The 16,320-nt window shown below is 40.2% G+C and overlaps 1 protein-coding gene across 6 annotated transcripts in view; it reads left to right on the top strand.

Annotated features, from left to right (window-relative positions):
• Positions 1-16,320, top strand: part of FGFR1 (fibroblast growth factor receptor 1) — a 134,883-nt gene that overhangs the window by 26,451 nt on the left and 92,112 nt on the right. For all 6 annotated transcript variants that reach the window (XM_089661321.1, XM_089661319.1, XM_089661323.1 and 3 more), the window contains exon 2: positions 2,776-2,941. In XM_089661321.1, coding sequence (XP_089517447.1) covers positions 2,851-2,941 — 91 coding nt within the window. In that variant the 5' untranslated portion in view covers positions 2,776-2,850. The remainder of the gene's footprint in view (positions 1-2,775; positions 2,942-16,320) is intronic.

The following is a 16,320-nucleotide window of genomic DNA, read 5'->3' as shown; positions in this document are numbered from 1 at the left end:
ATATGAAGATAAATCTTCAGTATGCAGCTCCCCCAAACTTTCCCGATCCAGCGATGTGCATGAGAGCTGCTGCTGTCCTGGCTCTCTGCCTCCTCATTGGCTTAGAGACCGCAGTGGGAGCTATTGGTTCCTGCTGCTTTCAAACACAGCCAGTGAGGATAGCGTAGGCGGTGGGGCCGTGCCGCACTCTGTGTCTTATGGACACACTGAGCTGGGCTCGGGAGTGCTGATGCACTAGTGCCCCCATAGAAAGCTGCATACTCTGGGGGTACTCAGCAGGTAGGAGGAGCCGAGAGTGCCAGCGAGAGACCCCAGAAGAGGAGGGTCAGTGTTGCTCTGTGCAAAACCCTTGCGCGGATTGGGTAAGTATAACATGTTTGTTTTTGTTTTGTTTTTTAAAAAGCCTTAGTATCACTTTAAAGTGTTCAATAAATGGCCAAGAAAGGTGGTTTTAAACCTTGCTGTTAATTGGCCAGCATGAGTATCTCTTGACCGTTGAGGATAATGCATGAATGATTTGCTGAACTGCTGCATGTCCCGACGTGATGTGGGCATTCAACATGGGTGTCTTTTTGTTGAATTCACAGACTTATTTATTGCAAAACAGCTAAGACTGAAAAGTGTTAGGTGGCTCATTATGACCATGTATATTCCCCTCCCTCCTGGATTGTAAACTCGAAAGAGCAGGGCCCTCAATCCCCTCATGTTTTGCATTGTATTGGTATTGTTCTGTCACATGTTCTGTCCCCCTTTGTAATGTACAGCGCTGAGCGAACTATTGGCGCTTTATAAATACTGTATAATAATAATAATAATAATAATGTATACTATTTAAAAAAAAAATCTAAAAAACATTTGATAAATGATGTATGGCCAGTGGGACATCTGTCTCCAACAAGATTAGATTTCTGTGTTGTAATGAGTAATGTGCATTAAGTCATTTTGTGTATCCAGATTTTAAATGTGGGACCAAACCTGTGGCTCAAAGGTCCCTCGGTACTTACTGTGTGGCCCTTGGGGCTTCCACAGACAGTGGTTTACTTGTGGTGCTTACTGAAGCCAGTAAAGGAAATGCATTCCTTAGATTGACTTCTAGTAGTTTAATGGTTTGGTTTTTCTTTCACGCTCTTTACTGTGCTATTACTTCTCTATTTTTACGTTTTTTTTTCCTCCTGATTCTTTCTTTATAATGGATCTTGAGAAATATAATATGTGGGAGAAGTAATTTTTGAGAAGGATGTAGGGAACACAGATGTGAAAACATTGACTTTTGTAAAGGGGTTCTAATAGCTGTGAGAGATATATAGATATATATATATATAGATAGATAGATAGATAGATATCTCAGTCTAATGTAACGGTTTCCTAGTCTGACTGTCTCTTGAAGCATGTCCCCAGTCTCCAACAACTTCTATGGCATGTTCAGTCTCTCACTACCTCCTGTTGCATGTTTTCAGCCTCTGATGGCTTACTAATGCAGTACATTGAATAGTACGTGTGGTCCTTTGGTTATGTCAGAGGCCATTCTTGAGGCTCCCTATATCAAGCTGACCACCACTGTTCTGGATCCCTGTTAGCTAGCAGATTACATATCATTTGCATGCGCCTATGAAAATAGGGGTGTAAAGAACCAATTTTCTTTAGTTATTTTCTTCGTTTTTATTTTTTTTTTATTGTTTATTGGCTGAGAAATCTTCTAGGGGTTGAAATGAGAGCTCATGCCTGACAAACTTAATTGCAGTGTTTTGTTTTTGTTTTGTTTTTTTTCTTCTACCTTTTCAGATTTTAATAATAAAAACTGCTAATCATTTTGTTCACAAAGTATGAAGATGTCATAGAGTACAAGCCATGTTGTGGGGTTTTAGAACATGAGCCATTTTAAAACTTGGTAAAACATGCTGTGGTTTTGATTCTTTGCAAAAACTCACTACTCTAATGCTCACTCGAATGTCAACGCAACCCATTCGAGTGAATGTGGAAGCACCGCAGACGCCCTGCAACAACATCACATCGCCTCCTTACTGTCTCTCAAACGTCTCAGAAAAGCAAACATGGATCGCTTTTCAGAGGTTCTGCAGTTTGGAAACAAGTCTGAAATTAGCCTTAATGTTGTGACTTTTTAATTGCATTCTGCTGCCAGCTGTGGTTTCTATAGCTGCTAAAAGAAACAAAAATCTCTTCTTGCACCTATGGTAGGTAGGATTTTCTATAATCTTAAATCCCTTCTGATGTAATTGGCTCATTGCCTTTCTACAGGTCTCAAGGTCAGATTAGATGCAGAGTCCAGCACATGTGCTGGGAGATGGGTTTGGGGTTGTAGTGTATGCTATTTAAGTAGGGACTGCCTTCACTAGAATCACATAATCGGTCCCAACATTTAGCACATTCTTGCCACTCACTGTTAGCATGTATGTTGGTATGGCCTCCGTTAGTATTTTATAGAACAGGAGCAGGTGAGACTCTGCAATAACATTTTGTTTTTACTTGCAAGCTTTATTTTAAGGAACTATCATAATTATTTTCCCCCCTATAGTACATGAAAGGTTTCAGAAGGTCCTGTGATCTTCTCCAAACCATTGTAAAATTCTAATTTCCCTTATACATTTTTACACACTACTCTTATCTGCTAAAAAAAAAAAAAAAAAAAAAAAAAAGCTAGTTGCTGTTATCTGTTTCTCCAGTTTTTCCCCTAAAGGTCTTCTGACCATGACCTTGCTTCCCATACAATTTTTCTAGTTTTTCTTAACTGATTCTTTTTTTCTTGTATTTTTACAGGTGTGGAGTGAGGCTTGTCTCCCCTCGACACTGGAGACCTCATGGATTCCTGTACTCTGCACTAGCCAAGTTGGGATGTTCTCTGGAAGGTCCTTGTTCCTCTGGGGTGTCCTGCTTGGCGCTGCTATCTCAGCTGCCCGGCCCCCTTCCACCTTGCCGGACCAAGGTAGGATTTTGTTTTGTGTGTTGTAGGTGAATCTTGATATTTAGGCTTCAGAAGCAAGCTTTTCTGTGTTACATGATTAGTTAAACTGAGAGGGACCTTTTTCTAAATTTTCATTACATGATCTCTGTTGCGTTTAGTTAGGGAAGTTGAAGTCCTACACTCCCTCTGCCATTCTCATTGCCTGTCCTCTGTGTTTTTAAATCTGATCAACTTTGGCCTGGGCAGGAACCTGGAGCAATTATTGTACCTCAAAAGACTTCCAGCCATGCGAATTACTGTAGAGGTAGAGCAAACTAAACCCCCTCTAATAAGTGCAGCGCTAAAAATGATAGATGAAAACATATATATCCCACATAAGAATTAGCAATAAATTATTATAAATAATTGTATATAAAAATGACAGTCTGTGTGGATATAAGGTGCAAAATGGTAATGAAATCAAGTGCTGGTGCTCCAAATGGTGTGGTAAAACTACACACTCGCCAGATGCGTAATTTGGGTACGCATTAAGTGTAACAGCAAGGGTCTCCTTAACAGGTAAAGGTCTGGTCAGGTGCGCAGATAATCCTCCTTCAGGGTGGTGATGTTAAAAGCCCAGCGGAGAGTAAGTAGATCCAGGTAGCCAGAGGTCCCTTTTAAGGGATGAATGGGTAAAGATGCCTGCTTACAGGAACTCCCTTCTCTGGATTCAGTGGATGGATGGATGACTGGTGCCTCTGATCAGACCTTTACCTATTAAGGAGACCCTTGCTGGTACATTTAATGCATACCCAAATTAAGCATCTGGTGAGTGCGTAATTTTACCACACCATTTGGAGCACCATCACTGGATTTCATTACCATTTTGCACCTTATATCTACACAGACTGTCACTTTTATTGAACTTTTATATACAATTATTTATTATAATTTATTGCTAATTCTTATGTGGGATATATATGTTTTCATCTATCATTTTTAGCGCTGCACTTATTTATTAGATGTTTATGATCAGGTTTTTATTTTGGTTACCTTGAGTGTTCAAGCTGCTGATTGGATAGCGCTCACTTTAACATTTTTCTATTTATTGTTCCTTTTAAACTAAACCCCCACCGTTCAAAATGCTTGTTTTTGGAAGTGACCGTGTACCCGTTAGCTGTGTTTCCTATCAACAGCATCTTGTGGAATGAGTTTATAGCTAGACGATAGCTAGTTTAATAGCTAGACGATCCGAAGGTCCAGTGCATTGTGAATAAATTGACTAAATAGAAGTCCTTACTCAAAACCTCCTGTTCCCACCGTATGGAAGTAACAAGTTAAAATTTCACTTACTGTTTGGTGTCTTATATCAGTATTGATTGATTTATTATTATTATACAGGATTTATGTAGCGCCAACAGTTTACTATTACTCTTGTGCGAGTGATATTGGCCTGCACTGCTGTGGTTTATTTTGGCGTGCACCCGAACTTCTATTGCTCTTCTTTTTGATTGCAGGTACCAACACTTTTACATTTTTATATGGCTAGACCTAGATATAAAGGCACCTTGTTTTATTCAAAGGAGATACATTTCCCAGTAGCTGCTAATATGGAACTAAGTAGGTTCTCAGCCCAGAGGCACAAACTTAATCCAGTGCAGACTTCCTGTCCTGCCTTTGTCCCAGCAAAGAACTTGTCTTTCCTTTCCATAGCCCCAGGCTGTCTTTACTACTCTTCTGGGTAAACATCGTGCATACCTCTCTGTCAGCCTGGTGTACATGGAGCAGAACACAGCCCCAGGTTACTGATTGCTGTATGCACCTACACAGATAGGATTACATATAGACACAAGATTATGTGGGCATGAAAAGCGAGAAGTAAAAATGAGTTGTAAGTGTAAACATGTCACCTATATTAGTACGGCGAGTGATCTGAAACCATGCTTTGGTGTGTCTCTGTAGCAGTGTGAACACTGCATTCACAGCCAGGGATAGGTAGTGGAAATTTTTGGCTCTTCTGTTGCTATGTTTGTTCCTCTAATGGGGAGATTGCACAAGTATACTCAAATCATAAGCATACTAAGAGTATATAAGTGTACTGTCATTCCCAGGACTTTTAGCTATTGTCCCTAAATATGTACCGGTAAATACCTTGTGGCTCATCGTGCACTGCTACTTGTAGTACTTATGCAATCAATGCCTGAAATATTGGTTTCTGTTGCAAATATTGTAGCTGTTCACTTGTTTTCTTGTTTTCTTTTGCAAGAAGAATGCGTTCGATTAGTCTAGTACCCACACGAGTCACTGTAGGGTTTTCTGTTTATGTTCATCTCTTATGGAGAGGAAAAAGCTTTCCTAAAAAGAAAATGGCTTTACTAGAAAAGACTCCAATGTATATTGCTTCTTTCCAGACGAGAACATCTTTATCTGTTCTAGAAATCTTGTTTGTACATCACTTGCAAGACCCTCACCTAGAGAGTGTCTATATGTGAAGACCCATTTCCCATAATGCAACAACAAATTATTGCTGTCAACATTTAGAAATCGTTTCAATGGTCAGGATTTGTTTCCTGCCGGACCAGTGAAACTTAAGCCTAGTACATACGATGAGAAAATTGGACGAATAATATGATTTTCGGAGCAATTGTCTGATAATCTGATCCTTAGTACATCGCTTTCAAGAGCCGATCACAACAGTTGATGCAAAATTATCCAAAGGGACAAGCGTGAAAATTTTCGATACGATACTAGAACGAACAATTTTGTTTAATTAGTATAGTATTCATTCGAAAAAAATCAAGCGACCAAAACCATGCATGCTTGGAAACCAAAGTAACTTCTTCATTTTTGATATGCGAATAGCATGCAAAAAAAGACGATCATTCATCTGATATTCTCATCTCGTGTATGAGGTTTTAGCAAATCGAAGGGAAGATTGCTTCTGAGAAAGACAGATTACTACATTTCACATTAGAACAGGTCCTAGGACCCACTTATTCCATGTTTAAATCTCTAAACTGATCTAAAAATATGAATGTAAAAGGAAAACATTAAAATATTCACTTTCACGTTACAGAAATAGAGTTCCCCGCCAATATGGTTAGTTCTGCAGCAGTGAAAATCACCAGCCTTACTGCTATGGCTAACCAGAGATTTGTCTGCCAACAGTTAAAGTGCATCTGTAGCCAATTTTTCTTTTCTTTTTTTTTTGCATAGGGGAAGGCATGATATTTTTGTTAACATGTATGTGTTTCATTTGGGGACATTTCCTCTAAATTTCCAGCCTAGAGACAACAGGGAGTGAGAGGAAATTTCTTCCAAATCTTGCCCATTATAAGATTTCCCCTCCATTCCTTTTTCTATTGCCAACCATTAAAAACGTATCAGTCTCTGGCCTACGGACATTGTTTACTAGGACAGCTAGGGTGAATTCCCCCAATGGACACAGCATTAAGAACCTGGCAGACATTCTAAACCTTCACTCCCTTGTCCAAGACTAGGTTTGAATAGAGATGCATTTTAAAACAAACTTGTAGTTGAGATTAAATGTTTAAATTTAAGCTTGCATATTATGTTTGAAAAGGTGTATGAGTGTTTCACCACCTTTATTATAAACCCCTTCAATGATAGCTGTAACATCCTCAATATCTTGTATAAATGTCTGCCTCATGTGACAGTTTCTAGGCTTGGCGGGAAGTCAAAAACCGGTTCAAGTAAAGCTGAAGGTGCATTCCTGTAGGCCATACAGGCTTAGGTTTAGTTAAATTGATCTTAAGTAGAGGTTAATTTTCAAAAGTATTTCTCCAAGTAATGGTTGTCACGCAATTTTGCCACCTCCCAATCGTATCAGACTCCCGACTCCAATAAGACACAAATAAAATGCCTATAGAAAGTGGTTGGACAGTACATCATTGTGAAGGCTTTATTAATACTTTTTGGTTGTCACAGCAGGTCAGCCCTACTTTACCCTTGTCACTTATCACAAAAGGCTCAACCCCTCCTCTCAAAGCATGACATCATCTCTGGATGATCCCATGCCTGGTATTTTTTTCCTCAATATTCAATATGAGCCATGGAAGTTTTATTGCACTTCTTAAGATGATTGGTGTTGAATCTGAATTGCAGAAATGCAATCAACTGATTGTACAGTTTATCAGAAATATAGGGTTCTTCCAAGCAAAATAAAATCCAGGGACAAACCTTAACAACCTAGTCCTGTCTTGAGAGAATATTTAAAAAAAAAAAAAAAAAAGTATAATTTATTATTTTTATATTCTATATAAAAGACATAGGACTTAAAAAAAAAAAGTTGTGTAACAACAAACTGGCATATAACAGTAACAAGATGTATCAATTGGCTAATGATGTAAAGGCTAAAATTATTGTTGCTGAAGCAAAAAAAATCAGATCACATCTGTAACACCTGATACATTTGGGAACCAAGTTACATTTGTGAACTCTTTTTTTCACTTTAGAAGGCAAATTGCCTCTGGTGAAGCACATATTACAGGATACCTATTTTTCCATTACTGCCCTATTTTTTTTTCTCAAAAGATTCCAGAACATTTAGACATTTGTGGTTAAATATTGTTATTTTTTAAACCAAAGTCTCTGAGCGCCTTAACAGTTAATGTTGTCAAGTCAGCATTGACTGCAGAGAGTCTAAAGTGTAAACATTTACTTATACTTAGTACAGTTTAACCTTACTGAGCAGCCTTTGTATCTGGGAGGTAAAGCAATGTTCTTTGTCCTAGGAAAGAAGATAAAGATGCACTCCAGAAAAAAAACATGTGTACCCATTACATCGAAATCAACAAATGCATTTTACATGAAACTTCTAGAAGTTCCTGAATTTTTCCTGATGAGAATGAAGAACCACACAGGAAATTTGAACATTCAGATATGTAACTTTGTTGTATGGTTTCTGGGGGTTAGAATGCACTCCTTTCATAAGGGCTTTTGAGTTTATGATGTATGCTAGACTGAAAACTAGGTATGTAGTTGAGTTGGATGAGTATTATATAGCACATTATAATTAGGTTGCTGCCTAAAACAGCTGCTGACATGTGGTTCAATAACCATATCTCGTGTTCAGTCTGGCCTATATCATACTCTCAAAAGACCTGAAGAGAGTGTTTTCTGACCCTCAAACCGCACTGGCTGTATGGCAAATCTTTTATCCTATATTGGAATAAATTAATCTGGATGTTCAAATTCCCAGTCTGGTGCTTCATGTTCAGATTTTTTTTTTTTTGTAGACACAAACCTAGGAAGTGGAGATCCTTTGACAACCAATAACCCAGATGCCCTGTCCAAATCCATTTTTTTTTTTTTTTTTTTTTTTTTTTTATATAACTCTTACAACATTGGGATAATTCTAAATCCCCAGTGCTTATATTCCATTTTCCCCAAACTGAATCCAGTTAAGCTGGCCATGGATGGACCAAAATTTGGCCACTTCAGCAGGGACAAGACAAATTTCAGAGTGTGGTCATCCCCATTTAACAGAAGTAAGTCATTACATCAATTCTGTCAACAGCCAACCTGGAAAACCTTTGTCCAACAGAAGATGCAGCTGTTTGGTGAATTTTGACAGTGGACATTCTTAGTTATCAGAATACAATGTTCCATCAGATGAGGATTCTTCCATCCACCTTGCTTGTGTGGATAGAGGATTTTTTTTTTATTTATGCAAAGTATCTATGGCCAGCTAGTGCTCCTTCATTGCACAATCCGCAAACTCCAGTGAGTGCAAGGCAAAACTGTGATGTGGCTATATTAGATGAGGACCTGGTTAACAAGACTGAACAGAATTTTAAATCCTTTGCTGTTCTCTCGCTTTCGATCCTTGTGATGGTGGTCACCAGGATGACTAGAGAAGGTGAAGCCATAATTGCCAAATAAAAATGGAAATTGAAGAGTCACACCACTGCTAAGATTGGTCCAGATACAGCTTCATCTCCATAAAAGTAAGGAGGACAGTCCAAGGACGGCTACTCTTTGGATTGTCCTCCTGACTTTTATTGGAATAATGTTGTATCAGAACCTCTTAGCAATTGTGTGGCTCTTCAATTTCCATTTTTGTTAGGTTACACTACAAACAAAGGAAACCATGGAAATCCTCTGGGATGTACAAGCTACCTGTCCAGGAACCAGATTATTTATATCAACATCAATACTTTAAGATAGCAATACTGATAGGATAACCTTATGGTCCCAGTGCTATTTTTCCACCTTCCTCAGCTGTAAAAACCTGACTGGTTCCAACCCCTCCCAAATTTCACAAAGGTCTCATTCATACTATGGATGTGTTTAGGTTAGCTGTGCTTAGAGAAGATAGAATTCTGTGCATCCAGGGTATGACTAGAAACTCCCAAGGCCTCATGTACACTGGGCATTTACCCCTGTTTATCAAAACCTGGATATTTCACCTGTGCCTTTTGGGTGACTGAAAATGCCAGGATTTGATGCACAGGGACTAATTTCCCAGTGTGCATGTAGCCTGAGGCCCTGTTCATCTAAGCAAGGGTCATGCTTACCTGCATGGAGATGTACAAGCTTTCGTGCTTCCCCATGCAGACTGTGCCATTGATGTCTATTGGGACTCAGTGGCTGTTCCCAATTTAACATTCATGCAGGTGCATGGCCCCAAATGCAGACATTTTTGTGTTCAGGACTATGCAGCCACACGAATATCAAATTGGGAGCTGCGGCTTTGTGCACGAAACACCTGTACCTCCCCATGTGGATAAACACGACCCTTGCACGAGTGTACACTGAATGAGATGAAAATGTGGCCAAATGCAGGGAAAATCAAAAAGCAGGAAAAAGTGATCTGGCAGAGATAAAGGTTGTGTATACTTCTCGAATAACTGTAGAGAACTATACACAGGAGTGCCAGTGTGCATGAGACCTAAAACTAATTTTTTTAAAAAAAGTGTTTGTCTTTAGATTCACCTTTCAAAAAGTGTTTTGTCTTTAGATAACCATAGATCAAGTGGGGTTATTTTAAATCCTAACGAAAAACCTCTTTAATGTGGCTCTTTGTGAGTGTGTGTGTGGTGTAGATGTTAATTTTCCCTTTTTCCTATCCCTTTTTTATTAGCTAAATACTAGTTTCATCGGATTTCCTGATCAGTGAAAGCTCTGTGCCAAAAAAAAAATAACAACTTCCACTGATGTGGGGATTGCAGCTTGTGTGCCTTTCCATTCAGGCCGCAGCTTGTGTTTAGAATGAAAGCTCTGTCACACACACTCTGCTGAGAGGAAGTAGATTAACATATATAAACAGTCATTTTGACCCATACACTTCATTAGCCAAAGGGGCCAGCAACATTTTTGTGCTGCTTCACACAAGGAGCACTAAGGAAGCTTTTGTGTCTGGGCTTGTGAGGAAAGGGGGGGAGGGGAGCGCCCACTTCACAAGAGGGGTGAGGGGTAAAAATCACACTTAAGAAAAGCAAAAGGTCAGAGGCCAACTGGAACAGCTGGGGCCCTGTGTATGCGTGTATATATGTTCGTTTTTTTTTCTTCAGGAATTAATCCTGAGGAATAAAATCTTGACTTGAAATTCTAAAGCACTCATCCATGTAACCCTTTTCTGATCTTCTTTTCACCAGATAATTTACAAATAAAGTACAGTTTAGCATATTTTTTAATATTCTTTGTAGGTTTGGATTGCATTGTGACCTCTCATTTTGTATAAAAATTGCTAAAATGTAAAAGTAAACTTTCACCTCCAGGTCATCTAAGGCTCATTGCCTCCGCAATATGAATTGGCATCACTTCCCCACCACCATTCTTGTCTAGGTAAAAATGAGCTGTTCCTGCTGCCTCAGCATCCTGGAATTCTTTGTCCCATATCCCAGGAGGCTGCAGGAATAGGGAATAACAAAGGTCAGTTGGGCAGGGCTGTGGTCTTCATCGGAGGCCACCTGCCTGACCCAGAAGAGGCAGCTGGCTTCCAATGCCTGAAGCCAGCCATAGGCGTTCGAATCTCAGCTGGTTCAGCAGGATCCGGTTGCGATTTTGAACCATGTGTGGGATAGCTGAATGTAGCCACGTTGATTGATCAATCAACTTGGGTACAACCAGCCTGCAGGATTTTACATGAGATTATTGCTAGCAGCTGGTATAGCCACTAGCAATAATCACTGTTTTTTTTCCCGGCAGGGACAGCTTCCCATGCCTCCCTGCCGGAAGAACACACCCTTGGTTGCAGGAAAGACATTCGCACTGTCTACAGTTGCAAGAAAAAGTATGTGAACCCCTTGGGATTACGTGGAGTTTTGCATGAATTGGGCATAAAATGTGCTCTGAACGTCATCTAAGTCACAACAATAGAAGAACACAGTCTGCTGAACATAATACTACACAAACAGATGTTGCCATGGTTTAATTGCACATAACATGTAAACATTCACAGTGCAGGGAGGAAAAAGTATGTGAACCTTTTGGACTTAATAACTGGTTGACCCTCCTTTGGCAGCAATAACCTCAACCAAACGTTTCCTGTAGTTGCAGATCAGACCTGCACAACGATCTGGAGTAATTTTGGACCACTCCTCTTCACAAAACTGTTTCAGTGAAGCAATATTCTTGGGATGTCTGATGTGAATCGCTCTCTTAAGGTCATGCCACAGCATTTCAATCGGGTTGAGGTCAGGACTCTGACTGGGCCACTCCAGAAGACGTATTCTGTGCTGTTGCAGCCATTGTTTTGTTGAATTACTTGTATGCTTTGGGTCATTGTCCTGTTGCATCACCCATCCTCTGCGTAGCTTCAGTTGGCGAACAGATGGTCGTACGTTTTCCTGAAAAATGTCTTGATAAACTCTGGAATTCATTTTCCCATCAATGACAACAATCCGTCCAGGCCCTGAGGCAGCAAAGCAGCCCCAAACCATGATGCTCCCTCCACCATGTTTTACAGTGGGGATGAGGTTTTGATGTTGGTGTGCTGTGCCTTTTTTTTTTCTCCACACATAGTGTTGTTTGTTCTTCCCAAACAACTCAATCTTGGTTTCATCTGTCCACAGTAGATTTTGCCAGTAGTGCTGTGGAACATCCAGGTGCTCTTTTGCAAACTTCAAACGTGCTGCAATATTCTTTTTGGACAACAATGGCTTCCTCCGTGGTGTCCTCCCATGTACTCCATTCTTGTTTAATGTTTTTCTTATTGTAGATGTGTCAACAAAAATGTTAGCATGTGCCAGAGATTTCTGTAGGTCTTTAGCTGACACTCTGGGATTCTTCTTTACCTCATGCAGCATTCTGCGCTGTGCTCTTGCAGTCATTTTTGCAGGACGACCACGCCTAGGGAGAGTAGCAACAGTGCTAAACTTTCTCCATTTGTAGACAGTCTGTCTTACTGTGGACACATGAACATCAAGGCTTTTGGAGATACTTTTGTAACCCTTTCCAGCTTCATGCAAGTCAACAATTCTTGATCGTAGGTCTTGTGAGAGCTCTTTTTTCTGCGAGGCATGGTTCACATCAGACAGTGCTTCTTGAAACCAGTAAACCCAAAACAGGTGTGTGTTTTTTAAGGGCAGGACAGCTGTCAGCAACACATCCAATATCATCACACTGATTGGAGTCAAGGTTGTCTCACTCCTGGCTCCAATTAGCTCTGGGAGAAGTCATTAAGCTAGGGCCTCACATACTTTTTCCTCCCTGCACTGTGAATGTTTACATGTTATGTGCAATTAAACCATGGCAACATCTAATGTTTGTGTAGTATTATGTTCAGCAGACTGTGTTCTTCTATTGTGACTTAGATGACGTTCAGAGCACATTTTATGCCCAATTCATGCAAAACTCCACGTAATCCCAAGGGGTTCACATACTTTTTCTTGCAACTGTATGGCCAGCCTGAGTAAGACCAAGATGGCTGTGCGGGATCTGTGCTGCTGCACCTGATCAGCGGATCGCAACAGGTCAATGCTGGATCTACTGGGCAGGTGAGTATCTGAATCCGGGACAGCAGTGCATGAAATGTAGGTTTAGCTAAAAAAAAAAAAAATCATAGGAGTGACGGAAGTTCCTCTTTAAAGTGACCTGATCAGGCTTAAGCAAAACTGTTTGAAAGAAGCAGGATAATACTTCCCTGACCAGTTGGCAAGTTAGCTTAAAGCAGTACTGAAATTGCACTGTAAGAAGCAGTGAGCAGGCAGGCTTTTACTGCAGAATAGACATGCACTTTCCCTCCTACTATAGAATACCCCTACATACCTGCTCACTGTGTTCTCTGGGGCTGTACACTGAACTGTGCAGCGTAGCCACACACATGTGCAGGAGTGAGATCATCCACTGTCAGCCAATGAAGTGGCCCAAAGACCAGCACTCTGAAGAAGATACCAGCATCAGTTCAGGACTGTTGGACAGATAAGTGTTAGGATTTTAGTTCCACTTTAAGCTTTTCTCCCCATTGCCAGTACCATCCAACATACAGTATCTGGCCTCTAGAATAGAGCAGTGTTTCTCAACCAGAGTGCCATGGCACCCTAGTGTGTCATTTGAGTTCCCCTGGGGTGCAATGAGCACAAGACTCAGTTTGTCTTTGGTCAGAGATAGATGAAAGGACTCTGTGATTGGGGGACTCTATGGAGTTGGGGAGTCTCTGATGTGATGGAGGGGACTGTGTCATGGGGAAAAGTGAGCATGGCTTCAAATCTTTGCAGGACACAGTAGTGTTGTAGGACCAGCAGGTTGGACACTACCCCACACACCAGGGATGTTGGATCATGTTGGCTCACAGCACTTGCAAGAGACCTGCCAGACAGGTAAGTATAAACATGCTTCTTTCACAGGGTTTTGCTGTTTGAATTTCTTTTATCCCACTAACCGGGTCGCTGTAAGCGCGCATGTGTGTGTAATATGAGCCCTTAATGTGAATCCATGGACCATACCCCCTTTTTTTTTTTTCCAGTGCATCACAAAGCATCCAAGTGTTTTATTTCTTGCATTGTGTCAAATACATCTGTTTTGTCCTTGTATACATGTTTGGGTGTAGCCTAGACAGCCAGCAGGCCACTCGAGCCAAAACTGAAATATTGTTTTTTGGGAACATTGTGCAAAAAGCAATAGTATATTGTATAGAGATTTGAGTTTTTCATTGTGCAGTTATCAAACAACCAATGTGGTACCCTCATAGTGCTTAATGTACAAAGGCTGCGAAAAGAATTCTCTTGTACCCTGCTGGCTTTAGGTTTGCATATTTAGGTAATGATTTGGCAAACAGTGAGTGCAAGCAATCACTGGCAGTCGCTGTTTTGGTATTCAGCAGACGCAGGTCCCACTGGCTGTTGAAGACAATAGCCAGCAGGGGAGATTCCTTTATCCATGCTGTTTTAGCTTGGATGGGGGAATCAACTGAGTTTGCTGAGAGAAGTCTAAAGGTGTACAGCTGGCTTTGGCCGAGCTTCCAGATCACATTAATATTCTCATTTTACAAAGCTTTTTATGGGGATAAGGATGCTTTTCAGTCATGTGACAGACTAATTTTTAAATCTCATTGGAATCTCTTGCACTTGGTCTCATGTATATATTATGAGCTTTGCCAGTGTGAACTGACTTGGGGTGTAACAGTCCCATATTTGCACATATTTTAAAAGTAGCCATACAGTAAGTGACTGTTGCCTTCTCCTTCTGATACTGACTACTTGATTCTAATAAATTTTCAAATAACTGGTTAAATACACTGATATCGATTTTGTTATTTGATCTTTAACAAAAAAAAAACACTTTAGCCAAAGCATATATTCAGTGATATGGAGTGGGGAAGGTGTAGAGCCCGTGTTATACTTTTTATTACTTTTTTTTATTATTTTTATTACTAACCTGTCCCACACTGTCACCCACAATTGGTATAGAAGAGTGCATGGCCAATGGTGACACCGTATAAATCCAAATGACAGAAATGACCAGTATTCCTTGAACACTATGTAATAGAACAGAGGTGCTAGTTTCATATATGTGCAAAACAATGTGGAAGCCATGCTGCCTTGTCAAGGCCTTTAGTGTATAGTGTGCTCCAACTCTAACCAACAGGTGTTTTTGTTTTTTTTTGTTTTTACTGTCTAAAACAATTGAGGAGACTTGTCAAAACAAGGCCAATCAAAACTCCACGCAGGGAGAGATGGACTGCATCTCAAATAGCATGAAGTTACTAGCGTACTATTCGATCTGCATTATAGCATTATAACAAAATACAGTAAAGCATTCATGTGCGAAAGCTGTCACATAATGAAAAGTTAAACCAGTATATCATTTTATGATACTATATACCAGGAGATTGCCAAAAGCCCCACCTCATCCATAGCCCTGGGCTACTAGTCTAATAATCCACAGATGGGATCAGAGTAAGGAATAAAAGGAGGGGGTGAGTATTGGAGGGATAGGGGTACCCGTGGGCTGAGTTGATGGGTGATAACTCGCCCTGATGTATAGGAAAGCTACCCAAAATATCAAGGCTTCAACAAAGTAGGGTCAAAGTCTGATGGTCGGAATTTATCGACCCAGGGTTGCCAAACCTTCCAGTATGACCAAACTCTGTCCTGTTGTTTTGTATTTTTTTTTTTTAACATGAGAGATGTGGGTTTTTGGGGGGGGGGGGGTTTGCTTTCTTTCTGGAGGACCAAAGAAAATTCTTAAAATTTTAGATCTATACAAATCTATTTGGTCATCATGCAATGGGTTCTTCTTTTCCTTCCAAAGATTAAATGGTGGCTGCAATTCATAAACAGAATTTCAGCAAATTTGGACTTAAAATTGCTATTCTGTGCAGATATTTGGTACCTGTTATGACTTCACTGAACTGAAATGATGCCACTATACATTATTACTTGTTTTAGAAATAAATTCAAACCGAACTGGCCACTGACAGGTCCTCTTAACACCTTCGCTACACCCCTTTGCTCTGCTGTCCTTATGTCCGAGTAAATACACAGTACTTTGGGCATGGAGGAGTGTATGACCTCTCTTACTCCCAAGAAGCAGTGCTAGGACCTAAGTGTCAAATCATCAGGCCCCAATACTGTTACATTGGGGGGAGGGAGGGACTCTAACCTTGTGTAAGCTCCTGAATGGAGCTGACACATGGATCAGGCTAAGCAGGTGAACAGGACTGCATGGGGTATTTATCCTTTGAGGGCTAATAGGGCAAAGTTTCAGGTTCATTTTTAAACTTCCCCCAACAGCTTATTGTACAATCTCCTTTATATTCACCAAGCAGCTGTACGGTTCAATTAGGTAAGAAATGGATAAAGTCTAAATGGTGGAGGAGGTTTTTTTTTTTTTTTGTTATATTTACAGGTAATCTAAAGAGCACTGCCATTGTAAGTTATAGAAATCTTGTTTAGTCCTTGGATTGTGTCTTTTCTTAAAAAGTTGAATGAATTTGAAGAGGCAGAGTCATTTTT

The sequence above is a fragment of the Staurois parvus genome, unplaced genomic scaffold, assembly GCF_062004578.1.
Source record: "Staurois parvus isolate SC_StPar_1 unplaced genomic scaffold, SC_StPar_1.0 ptg001328l, whole genome shotgun sequence".
Taxonomy (NCBI): domain Eukaryota; kingdom Metazoa; phylum Chordata; class Amphibia; order Anura; family Ranidae; genus Staurois; species Staurois parvus.
The sequence above is the reverse complement of the archived record's forward strand: the minus strand, read 5'-3'. Positions and strand labels throughout refer to the sequence as shown.